Source organism: Trypanosoma rangeli, assembly GCF_003719475.1.
Source record: "Trypanosoma rangeli strain AM80 chromosome Unknown Tra_15.4_contig_00349, whole genome shotgun sequence".
In the NCBI taxonomy this organism is placed as follows: Eukaryota; Euglenozoa; class Kinetoplastea; order Trypanosomatida; family Trypanosomatidae; genus Trypanosoma; species Trypanosoma rangeli.
In genome coordinates, this window is record NW_021706094.1 from 1 (window position 1) to 15,371 (window position 15,371).

Below are 15,371 nucleotides of genomic sequence, written 5' to 3' on the forward strand. Positions count from 1 at the left end.
AGAAGAAGAAGAGAGAGAGAGAGAGAGAGAGAGAGAGGAGGGAAACACGCGTGTCTACGACGGCACCAACGGCCGCCCTCATTCTCCTCCTTCCTTCTCCACTCAAGCGGGGAAACCCCCCCCAAAACACACAAACTGAAAAAGAAAAAGAAAAGAAAAGAATCCCACTGACTTCCACAGTTAGAAATACAACATACACAAAAATGAGGTTCATTCGTTTTCTTCTTTGTTTTGCGCTGCTTACGTGCAGAAAGCAATGGATCTGCCGGCGGTCTCAACGCCAATGCACACAAAGCAAAAAAGGAGGGTGTGCAAAAGTGTGCAAAAGGCGCCGGTTCTTCCCTATTCTGTTTCATTCACGTCCATCTGTCGTTGAGATGATCCCCGGCATCGATGCCCCCTTCTTCGTTAAGTTAACTTTCGTATCCGCCCGCTGCGATGTTTCTTCCTCTTCTTCGCTGTTATTGTTGATGGAGGCGGCGTCAACAGCCCTGGCCACACGCACGTCAAATTTGTGATGTTTTGGCGAGTGCGGGGGACGGCGGGTTGACAACTCCGGCCTCAGTCAAAACAACAGGAATTGGGGGAAAAAAAAAACGTGAAGAAAAACAGCCAAGAAAATAAAATAAAAATAAAAACGGGTAATCCAAAGGAAAAAAGTCGCCCACACACACAGATATGCATGTAGATACATATATATATATACACACACACATATATATATCATGCGTGTGTATGGGCTTTGGGTCCACCTTGCAGCTTCTGCAACTGCGGTTTCATCCGGGGTGCGTCTGTCGCCATCTGCAAAGCGCCGCCGCAAATGCGAGGGACAACAATCACCACAAAATTTCATCCTGCACCATCATCACTCGCCCTTGCGCCGACGCCGCCCCCCGCAGCTGCCGCTCTGCATAAAGAAAACACATATATAGGCGTATGCCTCTCCAAACTCTACCCACCCCATCTCCTTTTTATATGTTACTTCATCTTCCTCATCGTATTCTTTTTTTATTCTTAGTTTCTTTTTTTGTTTTCTTGCTTCTTTTTTTTTTTGTCTTTTCCTCGCTCACTGCCCTCTCCCCCCCCCCCCCCCCCACCACACACGCACACCTCGAGTTGCCTGTACCTCGCATTCCATTAACTGGCGCCGTTGATGCGTTCATATGTGTTCTTCCCGCTGCACGTATAAAGAAGGAAAAAAGTAAACTCACCCATGCTTCGCAGAGGTCTTCCTCTGCAACGTTTCCAGATTAAGATGCGGCAGTATAAAGACCCATGTCTGATGGAAGTCGCGGCAAACCCGCTGCCTCAGCCGCTGCCTCATAATTTGTGTGACACCACGGCGCCTCTATGTTCCCATCTTTAGTCGCGACATTCACCCAGTGACCCAGCAAAAAGTACTTGGACTGCAGCAGCTCCACCGCCGTCGGCCGCCTTGCTGGGTCATACTGCAGACACAGCCGCAGCATCGCCTTACACTCCTCGGAAAGCTGCGATGGCAGGGGTACTACGTTATCGTTCCTCAGGAGGTATCGTTTAACATTTTTCAGCCAGGCTGCATCATACTCATTCTTCTCCTGTCGTGTGCGGGGCAGTTCCATGTTGGCGGGGCGCAAGTCCCCAAAGACACCGCCATTGGGCGTGGTCAACTCAATAAATGTCATGGCAAAGGCGTAAATGTCGCTTGCAGGCGCAAAGGAACCCCCCCGCGCAATCTCCGGGGCCATGTGCGTGACACGCCCCAGTCTGTGCACAGCTTCACTTTGATTCCCGACAATAATAGACCGGATCCGGCCATAGTGGCCTAACTTAATGAGTGGTTTGCGTGGGCGACGTACCGAGAGTCTCTTTTTTGGGGGGTGCATTGGCATTTCGCTCATTACACAACCGTTTCCCGAACTATCGATTTGTGCATGCATTCGGCCCTCAACACCTAAAGGGACTAAAGAAACGTCTTTGTTAAAGGCGCCGCCATAGCTTGGCTTAACCAGGTTATGAGAAGATTCGCCGGGTAACACAGGGAATGGAAAAACTGGAGCCGGGGACAGATGTTGCGTCGATCGTGCAAAGGACCCATTGCGCACAATGGTAACCCCGTCCAGGGTTGGACTGTTGAAAACCTCCGTCTCCTCCACGCCTGAGAGTGGGGAGGGAAGGGGTATGTTGTCGTCCTCTGTGTATGCGTTCTCCTGCAGGAACATTTTCACCTCTAAATCCATCCAACGACACCGGTCCTCCTCACCCTCATTTTCATCCGCGTTGTTGTTTTGATTTCTACTGTTATTGTTATTGCCTGCTGCTGCTGCTGCCGCTGCCGCTGGGTTGCCTGGTGACGCGGCTTGAAACTGTTGCCCTTGTCCACCTTCTACGACGATGGGGGGTGCTGTCACAGACACTTCCGCGTCGCCAGGGCTTTGCATGGCGGAGTTTTCCGCTGTATAAATCACGCCGAGGTGTGTCATGATACTGTCGTTGGGCACTCGACCATCTCCCGAGTCGTACTGCGGCTGCATGCACTCTGGATCCATAAGCGCCAACACGCGGCGCACCCACGCCGCTGGGACTTTTGCAAACCTCCCTGCCGGAATATCAGCGATGTACGCAGGGAAGCAGGTGGCGTAAACATCGTTTAGGTGATTCGAGATGTAAATATTCTTGGCACAGAGGTCTGAGTGAACAACGTTGTTCTCATGAAGAAAGGCCAATGCCATAAGAACCTCGCGAAGGTAAGCCCGCACTGTGAGCTCATGCATGTACAATTTGCCAAATTTGCAAGGGGTTTCGTTGAGCAGCACATTACGCAGGGTGCCGTACCTGGCGTACTCCATGTATATGCGCACCTTAGCCGGTGTCTCATGGCAGTTGCACGCTGATGCTGCTTGTCCGCCAATATTAAGATTGTGCTTTGCACTGCCCGTTCCTACTGAAGAATAAAAGCTTATCCCCTCCAGGAATTTTGAACGCGTACTGGCCTCGGATCCAGCTGACTTGGGGTCATTGTATACGGGCTCCATTTGAAGCACCTTCAGTAAACGTGGACTATACGTGAGGCGTGTCAATTGTTGAACTTCTTTCCGCAGTTGGTTGTGAATGTACGAGGCGCTATTCTCAGCCAGTGTATACTCCTTGCATGCAATAAGATACTTGGGGGAGGTGTACAGCGTCGTGGTCGGCGCCTTTGTCACTGTTGTTCTTAGTGGGGCCCTATGTGTTCCATCCCTGCAGCAGTTTAAATGCGCCTCTATCCCTCCCTTCACAAGCGCGTCGGCTGTTGTTATGTGCACCACCATATCTGCCAGCGTGACTTTGCTGAAGTAACCCTGGCCAATGACGTGGTTGACGGGGGCCACTTGGTAGAGCGTCAGCACACCGTGCTTCCCCGCAGCATCTGCGGAACCGTTTTTGTTCTTATTGCCGTGGACACCAGCCTGAGACGACGCTGTGCCCAGCGGCTTATCCAACGCGGTGGCTGACCCAAAAAAGGTTTTTCGCGCATCCTCTATGCGGGCGTCGTACCACTGCAGCAAGTCATCAGCCGGGACAAACGGCGGAATATCCCCGCCATCGCTCGCGTCATCTTCATTCCCGGTCGGGGGTTTCCTCCCGGAGAGTTTCCGCCTCTGCTTGTGCAAATGCCACTCTTCGGCCTTCATCTTTGACTGCTTGCAGCCCATTGTTGCCCGTGCGGTTGGGAAGTCGACGATTGGGGTAGTGTACGCCGGTCAGGCAGAAAAAGGGAAGAATACCGTTGATCGTTCTCTCACTCACACCCCTTTGCGCTTCTCGCCCACTCGCTGAGGCGGTGTGTGACCCCCTACGCTACCCACCAAACGCAGTAACGTAAATACGTGTACGCACACACAAAAACAACAACAACAACAACAACGCCGGTTTATTGCAGCTTTGTGTGTGGAAATAGTGCCTGTGCGTGTGTTGTAGTCGACGTGCGTTGTGGTTTTTGGACTGCAGTCGGCGGGCAAAAAAAAAAACGTGCCACAGAAGAAGAGGGGAAAAAGAGAGAAGAGAGAAGAGAGAAGAGGGAGGGAGGGAGAGGCGCAGAAAAACGCATAAAGCCGTGTCCTTGCAAACATCATCCTCGTCCACGCATCCACACAAACACTCTCTCTGTCCTTCACTCTGACGCTCCCCATCTCCCTCCTGTGTTGCCACCCAGATTACCCAGCCCTGCCACAGGGATCCATGTCACCCCCAAATCCTAGCACCCCGCACCCGTCCACGCTTCCTTGGGTGGTTGTGTGGTGGGGCGAGGCGCACAAAGGAAAAAAAAAGAAAAAAAAATGCAACTCGCATGGAGATGCCTACAAATAGGCAAAGCCAGACACACACGCACATACATGCACAGAGTGAAAAAGGCGCATATGCAGCCATACTCCTTGCCTGTTCCTTCTTCAGCTACACGTTGAATCTAACGGAGCCGATTCTGCCCGATTCTGTTGGCGCAGTGAATCCACCACGAGCCACAACGGGCACTCACTTTTGTCAATCGAACCATCGGCATCATCATCTGTCTGTTGAAGGCCTCCACTGGCGGCAGAAGCAAAGGAAGAGAGTGTCGCAGTGGCGGCGTCAAGGGATAGAGGATGCAGAGCAGTCACCGCCCTCGCACGCATACTCTGCCAGCGGGCCTCATCGCGTTCTTGTTGCTGACGCCGAGTGACTAGCAAATCCCTCGTGGCGCGAGACCTCTCCTGCATGAAGCTTGTGACCGCCTGAACGTAATGTCGATACCGCAAGAGTGTCTCTTGTGGCTGAAAATGGCACAACAGCCACGTTTCCATATGACGTCGCAGCAACCGAGAGGCCCCGAGAGTTTGCATCAGTAGGTCTCTCTGTGACAGTGCCTGGGCGCTGGTGTTGGCAGCGTCCTCCAAGCACGGCCATCGCATGCCCACGTTGCTTGTGAAGATGTGGTGCATGACGTCTGTCATCTGTTCCAACGTAAAAGGGATCAATGAATTCATCCATCTCGTGCAGTCACGATGCTCACTTGTATGAGTGAAAAGTTCGGAGCCACTATGCGTCCTCTGCTGCTCTGTGTACTCCCGTATAACGCTAGTGAAGAGGTGTATGATGGTCCGCAACGGCCGCCGTCGCCGCATCCCCGACGCCCCGACTCGATCTGTCTCAGACGGATCATCCGCTTCGCCCGCTTCGTCGCCCGCTCCTGTCGCTGTGGCTGCGTCCACGACGAATGACGTTGACGCGGGGCCAACCGCAGCCGCGGCAGCGTCCCTCGCCCGTCGCCGTGCCGTGATGCACAGGGGCGAGAAGACTGCTGGTGGTCCACCCCACCACCGCCGTTCCGGCCTCACCACCGAGGCCGCTCGCTGGAGCCGACGATCAAAGTCGTTCAACCTCGCCACAACCCCCTCATAAAACCCTGCCACGACGACGCGCTTGTACCACGTGCGAACCACCAGCCGCTCCCACAACTCCCCCAATTCCGCCTTCTGGCGCAGCAAGACCGCCACATCTCGGCGTTGTTTGGCCAAGGCCCGGTGCCGCTCCGCCTCCACCCCGTACTGAGAGGCGGTCGGCCACGCGTGGCTCGTCGTCGTCAGGCGAAGACCGCCAACAGCCCTTGTCGCGTCCGTATCACCAAACAAAAGTTTGGACGCAAGGCGTTGCTTCGCAAGAACGGCGCGGCGCAATTTGCGACACTCCGCGTGAAGTGTTGCGGCAGCGTCTTCCAGTCGATGAAGTGCCATCATTGCGTCGTGTCTCGCATACTCGCAAGGGCTGGCGCCGCCCGGGCACTGATGTTGCTGCTGCTCTTCCTGGCTCATCACCGTGAGTTGAGAGAGGAAGGGAGGGGGGTCTAGGTGGAAGCACGAGGTGGCACCACCAGGAGGAAAGATGAGGAAAAGTTGGCAAACACCATTCCGTTGCAAAGAGAAAGAAAAACAGGGGATGGCAAGAGAGGCGACCATGCATCCACACACGCAAAAGAAAAAAAATAATTCAGACTCATGTATACATACATGTATGTATATTCCAGTTTAGCTCCTCCCTCCCTTCTCCGCCGCACTGTTTGTGTCTCAAACTCCGCAGTAGAGAGAAAGTAGAAAGCAGAAGAGAAAAAAAAAAACAGGTAACAACTGTGTAAGCAATGTTAACACCCGCATTGCTCACAACACACACGCAGAAGAAGAGAGACTGGAGGAGAGATATAGATAGATAGACACACAGAGAGAGAGAGAGACAAACAAACACAGACACATGGCTGTGGCCTTGTAAATGGAAACGATTCCCTTTTCATGCACGTACACTGTTTTTTGTTACCTCGTACGTACTCCCTACATTCCGCGGTACGTGTGGTGAATCTGCAACCTCCACCTGGGGCAAATGTGTTGGTGAGACCTCACCCACATGGAGTTGCTTATGCAGCACGCGAAAATATATGATCTGCCCAACAACAACGAGGTCAAGGGACAACTGAAAGCATCCACACAGAATAAACGGGAACGGCTGGTGATCAAAGATAAAGTAAAAAACCTTAATTATGTCCCCCACGAACCATGTGAGCACTAGTGCTATGGTGAGCCCCTGCGTTGATTTCCGTCGGTCGTTGCGCAGTATCTGTGGAAGGACAAGCAATGCCTCAATGCCCAACGCCAAGTAGCCAATGACCTCCGGTGCCGCAGCCCACACAGTTCCGATTGTTCCGTAGTAGACAATGGCCACAATAATAACCACCGCTGTCCACAGGGCATATTGCCGGATGAAGGTCACTGGAAAATAAGTGAGAAACGCCTGTTCAAGACGACAGGCCTGAGCATCCATTCTTGCCAGGATGGATCGTGGGGAAACCGCCGTGGTGACGACTTCCCCCCACCGAATGGGCCCTTCTCTATTTTCCAGCGGCCCCACCGCAACATCAGCAGCAGGAGAGAGTATTATCTCGGCAGGCTCATCCTCCAACCCCTCCGTTCTCGGGTCCTGGCCCTCTGGGTTCCTGGAGACGGAATGTGTCATGTGCAGCACAATAATGAGGAGCGCAGTGTGCACCAGGATGGCAAATACGGCCTGAAACAGGAGAGCCAAAGCAAAGTGGTGGCCAAAAAAATACACTATGCGGATGCTGTTGCTGACTAGGAGGATCAACGACACCAGTGGGGAGTATCCCTCCACATTCCTGGTAAAAGTCATTTCATGAAGCTGAAATACATAGCCAATGTGGGGTCCAAACACCATACCAATGGAGAATGCAATGTACAGAAATTCCTTCCAGGACATATATGTGCCATCCTCGACCGGGTCAAGACCATTCGTCGGAAGCCTCCCAGGAGAACTCCTATGCAATAAAGTATCCCATGACAAAGTCATCGCAAATTCCAGCCTGATCCTTGTATTACCCTTGTGTGTTACTCTTTCTCTCCACGTATGGACTCCTTCCGTTCGGCTCACTTAGAGCACCTCCGAACTATTATTAAGCGTTGCTGCTGCCGTTTTCAGTGTTCCGCTATATATTTATTCCTTCTCACTTTCACTGCTAATGCCACGCGGCACACACTTTGACCGAGGCGTCTTTTTGAGTAGGGAAAAAGGAAATGAATAAGAGGCATTCAATACAGCAACATGCAAGGCTCGCTATGCATGCTTGCGGCAAGAGTAAGTGAACGAGTGGGATGCTAGAAGCAGGAAATACACTCGGCACATTCACCAATTATACCCATTCACGTCATGTAAACATCTCTCATATATATATATATATATATATATATGTTTTTGTTTTCTCTATGTCCCCTTTTCTGTCTTGAACAAAAGTGTATGGGTCATCTCCGCTTGCTTGCTTTCCCGGCCATATATATATATATATACCCTTCTCTGTGGGAGAAGCAAAGATGCAGAAACAGAGATTAACCAAAAAAAAAAAAAAGAGAAAAATAAAAAAAAAAAAAGGAAACAACTTCACCTCATGTGTTTAAATGTTCAACTGTTACGTGAATAGCGCTAACAGTGCCCGCAGCAGACCCTGATACACTCGTTTGCCGCGCGTGTTCCGTTTGCGTGGGGCTCGCCTCAGCAGAGGTGAGACGCAGGCACTGCAGCACCTTCTCTCCAAAGGGAATGAGCTTTTGCAGAATTTCTATGGCTGCGGCAATCGTCGGCGTCGTTCTCGCTGCTGCTCCGGCTAAAGAGGTCTGCTGTGCTGCTGTGGCTTCCCGCGGGGCCTCCGTGCTGCTGATCCCAGCAACCGCTCGCCCATCATCCGGAAAGGCGTCCGCGTAAAGTGTCTCCAATATCGTCTGGAGCCCACTCACTGCGTCACGCAATTTCAGCTCGCCCGCAGCACGCACACCATCGGGGGTGCTGAGGATGCCCCACAGCACGGCGTACACCTGCCCCGTCAGTGCGCACTGCTGCACCACCGCCATCAGCTCTTGCTGCGATGCGCTAGAGAGAAATTGCGAAGAGGACGCTCGGTGTACCGCCCTAATCGCAGAGAGACAATTGGTGGACTCTTGCAGTATGGCGTGCAGGGGCGCCACGGTGTTCATTGAGGCGACTGCGATGTCCTGACCGGCCAAGTTTGCCAGCGTCAACAAACTCTTGGCAAGCACATCGAACACGGCCCCGTCATACACGTGGGCGGTGGACTTTCGTCCGCTGCCCTGGCGATACTCCGCTGTGTGCAGTCGAACCAGAGTCGACACCGCAATGTTGCTCACCACACCCTCGGCCAAGATCTCTGACACGCCCAGTGCTGCCTCGGTAGGAAACACCGCAGAGATGCCCTCAACCTCGCCGCCCTCCTCCCCACTCTGGGAGTTCGGCTCGGTAGTGGCCTCAGACAAAGCGGCGGCCTCCGCCACGGCGCGGTCGCCCAAATCCTTGCGCGTCGCAGAAAGATCCGCAAAGGTTTCTAGCGCGTAGAGAAGCATGTCCTGCTGTAACGTAGCCTCCTCCGTGGCCCCCATGGCGGATAGACCCTCAAGTTCAACGCCAAACAGCAGCACAGCGTCAATCGCATCCCGCAGCCCGCCACCATCCCCTGGCATGTGGAGGGCCTCGTACACCATTGGCAAGTTCCTGCTGCAGCCAATAATGCTCCTAAGCGTCATCCAGGCCTTGTGTAACGGTGGTAGAAACGCCAACACTGCCGCCTGATGCGGCGGGGCTGCAGTGGGAAAAAACAACGTTCCCCCGCAGCGACCTCCGATGCTTCCATCACGCATCCCCCACTTTGCATCTGAACCACAAATTTCACGTTTCGCCGACGCTGAGAGCCACACAAGCGCCGCCCCCACCGCCTCCACCGTCCCGTACGCCGCCTGCTCGCAGCGGTAATGCACCCCTGCCGCGTTGTCGTCCGCCTCAGAAGTGAGGAGGCGCGCAAGCACGCCCAGCATCGCGTCCAAGGCAGCACACTGCTCAACGCTGAGCGATCCGGCAACGATGGACTCGTGGGTCGTGCCTGCTATGACGTCTGCGAGTACAGTCTCGCCCTTCGTCCTCGCCGTGCGCCGTGCGCCATCGCGGGAGAGGCAGACAAGGTTAAGAAGAGCCTGCGCTGCCCACGCAAGCCCTTTTGCGCTCAACCGCGAGGACATCGCGAGTGTTCCCAGCACCAACTCCACCGCGCCCTGCTCTACCAGTTCGTCGGCGAAACTCCTCTCATCCCCCGCACTGTTGTTATCCGAGCCCACGCTGGACGGTTCCACCGCACGACCAGCCGAGGAGGAGGAGGATGAAAGCTGGCACATGTTGGCGATGCAACGGCAACAGCGCTCACGCACAACCCCATCGTTGGGGTGCGCAGACATAAGTTGCAGCGTCAGATGTGGTGCTGAGGAAGACGACGATGAGAATGGGTACTCGACACCAGCATCCGTTGCGGCGTTGAAACTACCAGTCGCAGCAGGAAAGGGATTGGAAACCGCATCTGGCGGCTGAAACGAGGCAATTGTCTCGGAATCCGCATCGGTGGAGTCCAGCAACATTAAACGGGCCAACGCTGCGTGCACCAGCACCGCGTCGCCATGCGGATGCTCCGCAAGCACCTGAAGTGTCTCTGGAAGTGTCGCGGTGGGGCACGGCAATGGTGTTTCCCTCGCGTCAAGAAACATCAATCTACTTTCCGCCAATGTAAACAGGCGGAGGAACGAGCGGCGCATCATTGTTGCACTATACCCCTTTTCCCCGTGTCACACACACACACACACACCGTGCTTCGCCCACGCAGCAAAAGAATGAGAAAGCAAAATCGCTAGGAGGAAAGAGAAAGAGAAAGAAGCAGCAACAGTAAGCATCGGTCCCACGCCCACACCTCATCTTTCTTGTGCGCTGTGCACGACCCAGCCTCAGGCTGAAGCGAGTGAAGGAATTAATCGAGTGCACCTGGTTTACCTTCTTGCGCCCGCGTGGGAGTTTGTTTCGCGCCGGTGGCAGGTTTTGTGCCTCCTCACTTCGGCCGCTTAGCGTTCTCCTTCGCCCCCCTCGCCTTTCCAAACCTCCCGCTGTTGTTGTACCCGCCGGAGCGGAACTTGCGCCGCACGACGCCGCCTTTTTTTGAGATGACGTTCTTGTAGGCGAGCTTCCGGGGCTGTGACTGCTCCGCGCGGATCTTCATCGCCCGCGTCTGGTTGTACAATTTGCTCTTCCGCTTCTTTGGCACGAAGGTGCGTCTCTGCGACTTCGCAGAGCGCCGGAGTTGGTTGTTGCTACGGCCCATCACACCCGGGAGGAGCGGAGCGGCTGGCTAATTCCCTTCCGCCCAAGTGAGCGAGAGCGATCAAAAAAAAAAAAAATAGGTGCTGTTGAGAGGAACGCCGCCAGCCAACGGAGGCAGTAAAAGAAATAGAACGACGCTCATCCACCTGCCCGCATGGCAGTAAGAGACAATATGCACGGAAAGAAGAAGGAAACCTAAACATTTTTTTTTTAAAGAAAAGACTTGCACTCTTACACACGCAAATATACAATTCTACCGAGGCATAAAAAAAAAGATCACCACCTCCGTCATCGTCCCAAAAGTGCGGAGAACAGCTGCTACCACCGAAGGGCAACGGGGGATGGAACCCACAAACCACCATTGTGGCGCATGACCGTCCAAAAAACAAAAAAGGGGGAAAAAAAAACAGAAAAATTAATAAATATGTTCCTGCAGTCCCATTCAATTCCAATCTTCCTCATAAATTTCTTCAAGAGGAAACCCACACAGGGGGGTAACACGCCGCGACCTCACAGGGCCAGAAAAATGCTCGCGACCAACGTCGCCGCGGTGACTGTCTATGACAGCAAGCTCCACCGGACCCTTCGCACCCGCACTGCCTTTCGCAGTGGCCCTCCCTCGGCCCGCCTCCAAGACAAGACGCATTTCCTCCGCTTCCTCCTCACTGTCGCTATTTTGACCGCCGTAAAGCAGTTGTTGACTTCGCTGGTCGCGCCGCCTGTTCTCTGCGTCGTCAAAACCACTATCATCTACGCTCAACAGCCACACCAGGTACTGCCCACATGCTTCCATGTAGAGGAAGGTACTCAATAGAAACGGGTATAGCCGGCGCATTGCCTGGCGCAGGGGTGTAGTTGGTACCCAGTCCAAGTTGGCGTCGTAGTACCGAGGTCTCAGCGTGGATCCGGCTCCCCTCTTGCCGCAAGAAAAAATGCTTGTAGTGGCAAAGGCGTTGCGCACGCCCTGCGGCGGGGGAGCTGCACTCAATGACATTTACCCACCCACCTTACTTCCCTTTTGTCTTGGTCCACAACTAACGTCAGTGCTCGCAGTCGCAGTTTCCTTCGGTTTGCTTATTTTTTTCCCCGGACCACCAGAGTGCCGTGGACGGGGCCGCAAAAAAAAAAGAGAAAAAAAAAGAGAAAGGGAGAAAAGAAGAAAGAAATAGTGAGGGGGTGAAAAGACTTTGCGGTGAGGTGGATATGGCGCGCCGACCGCAGCGCGGCCGGCGAACATCGGTGCAGACAAAAGGCAGGCAGAGCTGCGGAAACGCAACGTCAGTGCCGCCCACCAGAAACAACGTGACACGCATAAAATTACACTTAAATGTCGCCCAAAGTTAAACCATCAAGGAGAAGGCAAAGAGGGGACGTCAACAGGGAGACGATGGCCGTGGTGGCGGCGGCAGCCACAACAGAAGAGGCGGCGAGTCCCTCACTCCATTCATTGCACCTTCACCGCAGCAGCTCGGACCCGTAATGTTTATTGGCCGGACTGACGTCCTCATCCCCACGTATGCGTAAAGAAAAAAGATCAAGGACGACCACGCTGCTTCCGCCGCGAAGCCTTGGACAGCAAAAGTCTCCTCTCTTCCTCTACTTCAGAGGATGTGACCGAGGACGAGGATGGCGCCGTAGAATCGCTTTCTGATGCCTCCGATGAGTGCACAATAAAACCCGAGAGACTCGATGTGTCGTCCTCACTAAGCGCCTCACGCTCCTCTGTTGATGTGGAGGAGCGCAGACTGCTGCTGAGGGAGAGTCCCAACTCATGCGAGCAGGCAACGCACAGGCCAGTCTCAGAGTCCAACCTGGGCCCGTCGCACACCTCATGGCGCAGTGAGTGACAGTGCCGGCACTGGAAAATTTCCCCGCCCTGTTCGCCACAGCCAGCACACGTTAAATAAACCATCGCCGCTGGCGCAGGTAACAGTGACGGCACTGTTGTTGTCACGGTCGCGGTCGCCCCATCCGTCAGCTTTCTCGCCGCAGTTATGGTCTTAGATGGAGCGCCCTGCTGAGCTTCTTCCTCGGAGGGGGCGGCCGTGGTTGCAGGCGACACTGCCCCCTCCACCTCCCTGTCACTTGGCAAATCCGCCCTCATCACGCCTTCTGGGGATTGCCCGTAATCGCCCCCGGGCGCTCTCCCACGTTTTCTCGCCCCCTTCACGGGGCCGTCCACGCGGGCGGGGAAACTTGCCTCCGCACCGCCGCCACTACTCATTTCAGTTCTTGAACTGGAAAACTTCTGCTCGTCGTCGCCGGCGCACTCCGCGGCCAAACGAATGAGGGCCTGACCCTCGCGACGCACACGCTCCAGAAGCGCCATGTGACGCTGGTAGCACCGATCCGCCAGCCGCTGCTCCTTGTTGAGCAGCCGCAGGAGCGTTCTCTCGTTTGCCGTTAAGGCTGGCCCCGTCGCGTCCCGCAATGACGGGGAAGCAGGCGGCGCCAAAAGCTCTGCAAGAAACGCATCCAGCGCGGTTGGGATGCACTGCCGCCATCGCCCTACATGCCGCCCCTTCCGCCCGCTGGTGTCGTGATCCCCGCGTCGCCGCCCCGTCCCCGTAAGCTCCTCCTCCGGAAAGGCACGCTGCAGGAACGGCAGGACCCCCTCCACCCACTGCACCGCCTCCTCCTCCTCCTCCCCGCCCACGTCTGTCGGCCGCACCGTGTCACAAGCGGACTGCCTTGCCGTCGCACCGCCGTCGCCCCTCCAGCTTGCGACGTAGAGGTGGTACACAGTGGCAAGCGCACGCCACTGCCGCGGCGTCAGTTCTCGAGGCATCCAGCCCGGCGAACAGGCAGGCAAACGAACGTCCCGAACAAAAGAACAAAAAAAACGCCGACAGCAGTAGTCGCACGAAGCACGCAAAGCTCCGGCAGTGGCACTTGTTCTTTTACGCAGCCCTGGACTTGCTGCTGTTGCTTGTTTGTTTGCTTCTCCCGTCCACTGTAGCTGCGGCTTGTGCCTCGCCTATCCTTTGCGTGGCTACCACCGCAATGCAGCGCGGCCCAACGTCACCATCAAAAGAGGAGAGAATGCAACAAACGGTTTCAGGATGTAAAAATGCACCTTCTGAGGCCGCAGAAGCAGTGAGCGCGCAGCACGGCATGCAGGAGAGGGAAACACACAGGGGCAACATCATAGCGGTGATCACTGGAGTCAACAACTAAAAAAAAAAGAATTGTATCTGCAGCCCCTTTACACCCCTTCTCTCACGCTTTTGTAAACGCAACAATGGATAGGTGGGCGGTGGATGCAGCTCACACGTGCTTTTACATCCCTCTAATTATCCTGAAAAAGAAAAACGTTAGCATATATATATATGCGTGTCTCCTGCTTCACAGGAGACCCGCGGAGAGAAAAAAAGAATGGACCTCAAGGAACGAAGAAGGCAAATACAGAGATCACCCCCACTGCCAAAATGGATATCCCCTTCGCTGCTCCTCATGCCACTCCTCCTTCCCCCACCCCCCTTTAACGGCGTACGACACAGCGAGAAAGAAAAACCTCCTTTGAATTCCTTTAAGTCCCCAAAGACGCACGCAACCAAGTGTAGACTCAGCGACGGCGCCAGACTGTACAGTGGGAGAACCCCAATTGATAGCGCCGGACGTGGTCACGAATCAAAAACGCCTCTTCCGTCTCACTGAGGAGATCAAAGTTCTTCATAAGGATTTCCTTCACGGCATCCTCCGACCGCGGCCCACCGGGCAACCCGCCGATCCACTTGCTCTTCGGTGTCGCTCCCTCCCACCACGAGTACGGCGAGGCAAGTACGAGGATGCCATCCTTACGAAGCAGCTGCGGGAAGGCGTCCAGGAGCTTGCGTGGGTCCGGTACGCGGCAGAGGAGATTGGCCACGAGAACCCCGTCAAAGAGCTCCCCCGCGGGCACCTGATACCACGAGACATCGGCGTAACGGCTGGGTGGCCGCTTCTCCGCCCCCGCACCGTGATCCCCCTTCTCGAACAGGTCCATCGCATCCGCACGAAAAAACTGGCACCGCTTCGGGAAGGCTCCAAGTGGCACACGCACGTTACGGCTGACTTCCATGTCGCCCTGATCCGCTGCCGTGAAGGCTATCCGAGCACCGTGCTGTACTGCACTCTCCTTCAAGATCTCATTGGCAAAGTGAATAAAAGTCTCTGAGTAGTCAATCCCAATGACACTTCCAAAGTATTTGCTCATCTCCAGCACGGAAGCACCCGTGGCGCAACCAATGTCCAACGCACGCTTGTCTTCCCTCTGCGCCTCTGGCAGGAATTCCTTAAACTTCTGCGCCACCCTAAAAGGGAAATCAAAACTTTCGCTAATCGTGCGCAACCGCTGCGCAAAGCTGGTTCGAGAAGGAGTGTAATGAAACTCCATGTACTGCCGAGCACTGGCCTGAGTCTCATAAATCTCGTGGCTTTTCTGCGGCTCCTCACCGCCCGCGCTGACATCCCTCATGCCGTTTTTTTTCGTATTCCGCTTCGAAAGCAGGCACACCGTCGTCGCGGTAACTGCAGAAGACGCCACAGCCGCCACCGCCGCAATTACCACAAATTTATTCTGCTCCACTAAAATATTTTTCAGCTCCTTCAGAAAATCCATCATTTAGGCAATGCGTCTCCACAACTTCAAACAAGAAAAAAAATTATTCACCTCCCATACCCACACACACGCAAAC

At 54.6% G+C, this 15,371-nt stretch overlaps 7 protein-coding genes and 1 pseudogene across 7 annotated transcripts, besides 13 other annotated features; all 8 read right to left on the reverse strand.

Moving 5' to 3' along the window:
- Positions 1 to 9: 9 nt before the first annotated feature.
- Positions 10 to 37: a microsatellite.
- Positions 38 to 666: 629 nt separating this feature from the next.
- Positions 667 to 724: a microsatellite.
- Positions 725 to 1,072: 348 nt separating this feature from the next.
- Positions 1,073 to 1,098: a microsatellite.
- Positions 1,099 to 1,250: 152 nt separating this feature from the next.
- TraAM80_07842 (putative protein kinase) lies at positions 1,251 to 3,674 on the reverse strand (the record flags this gene model as incomplete). The annotated part of the gene is made up of 1 exon (XM_029384616.1): positions 1,251 to 3,674. One exon carries the CDS (start codon positions 3,672 to 3,674, stop codon positions 1,251 to 1,253), a length of 2,424 nt encoding a protein of 807 aa, XP_029235525.1.
- Positions 3,675 to 3,856: 182 nt separating this feature from the next.
- Positions 3,857 to 3,886: a microsatellite.
- A 111-nt stretch (positions 3,887 to 3,997) lies between these two features.
- Positions 3,998 to 4,053: a sequence feature (GA-rich).
- Positions 4,054 to 4,280: 227 nt separating this feature from the next.
- Positions 4,281 to 4,299: a microsatellite.
- Positions 4,300 to 4,409: 110 nt separating this feature from the next.
- TraAM80_07843 (uncharacterized protein) lies at positions 4,410 to 5,807 on the reverse strand (the record flags this gene model as incomplete). Its single annotated transcript, XM_029384617.1, has 1 exon — positions 4,410 to 5,807. The coding sequence occupies one exon, from the start codon at positions 5,805 to 5,807 to the stop codon at positions 4,410 to 4,412; it is 1,398 nt and encodes a 465-aa protein (XP_029235526.1).
- Positions 5,808 to 6,068: 261 nt separating this feature from the next.
- Positions 6,069 to 6,112: a sequence feature (A-rich).
- Positions 6,113 to 6,164: 52 nt separating this feature from the next.
- Positions 6,165 to 6,223: a sequence feature (GA-rich).
- Positions 6,224 to 6,276: 53 nt separating this feature from the next.
- On the reverse strand, positions 6,277 to 7,347 carry TraAM80_07844 (uncharacterized protein; the record flags this gene model as incomplete). Its single annotated transcript, XM_029384618.1, has 1 exon — positions 6,277 to 7,347. The coding sequence occupies one exon, from the start codon at positions 7,345 to 7,347 to the stop codon at positions 6,277 to 6,279; it is 1,071 nt and encodes a 356-aa protein (XP_029235527.1).
- A 372-nt stretch (positions 7,348 to 7,719) lies between these two features.
- Positions 7,720 to 7,745: a microsatellite.
- A 79-nt stretch (positions 7,746 to 7,824) lies between these two features.
- Positions 7,825 to 7,841: a microsatellite.
- A 45-nt stretch (positions 7,842 to 7,886) lies between these two features.
- Positions 7,887 to 7,930: a sequence feature (A-rich).
- A 7-nt stretch (positions 7,931 to 7,937) lies between these two features.
- Positions 7,938 to 10,091, reverse strand: TraAM80_07845 (uncharacterized protein; the record flags this gene model as incomplete). Its single annotated transcript, XM_029384619.1, has 1 exon — positions 7,938 to 10,091. The coding sequence occupies one exon, from the start codon at positions 10,089 to 10,091 to the stop codon at positions 7,938 to 7,940; it is 2,154 nt and encodes a 717-aa protein (XP_029235528.1).
- A 79-nt stretch (positions 10,092 to 10,170) lies between these two features.
- Positions 10,171 to 10,189: a microsatellite.
- A 16-nt stretch (positions 10,190 to 10,205) lies between these two features.
- Positions 10,206 to 10,256: a sequence feature (A-rich).
- A 157-nt stretch (positions 10,257 to 10,413) lies between these two features.
- Positions 10,414 to 10,696, reverse strand: TraAM80_07846 (hypothetical protein; annotated as a pseudogene).
- Positions 10,697 to 11,137: 441 nt separating this feature from the next.
- TraAM80_07847 (uncharacterized protein) lies at positions 11,138 to 11,689 on the reverse strand (the record flags this gene model as incomplete). The annotated part of the gene is made up of 1 exon (XM_029384620.1): positions 11,138 to 11,689. One exon carries the CDS (start codon positions 11,687 to 11,689, stop codon positions 11,138 to 11,140), a length of 552 nt encoding a protein of 183 aa, XP_029235529.1.
- Positions 11,690 to 12,229: 540 nt separating this feature from the next.
- Positions 12,230 to 13,483, reverse strand: TraAM80_07848 (uncharacterized protein; the record flags this gene model as incomplete). The annotated part of the gene is made up of 1 exon (XM_029384621.1): positions 12,230 to 13,483. One exon carries the CDS (start codon positions 13,481 to 13,483, stop codon positions 12,230 to 12,232), a length of 1,254 nt encoding a protein of 417 aa, XP_029235530.1.
- Positions 13,484 to 14,260: 777 nt separating this feature from the next.
- TraAM80_07849 (putative methyltransferase) lies at positions 14,261 to 15,298 on the reverse strand (the record flags this gene model as incomplete). The annotated part of the gene is made up of 1 exon (XM_029384622.1): positions 14,261 to 15,298. The coding sequence occupies one exon, from the start codon at positions 15,296 to 15,298 to the stop codon at positions 14,261 to 14,263; it is 1,038 nt and encodes a 345-aa protein (XP_029235531.1).
- Between the last annotated feature and the right edge of the window lie 73 nt (positions 15,299 to 15,371).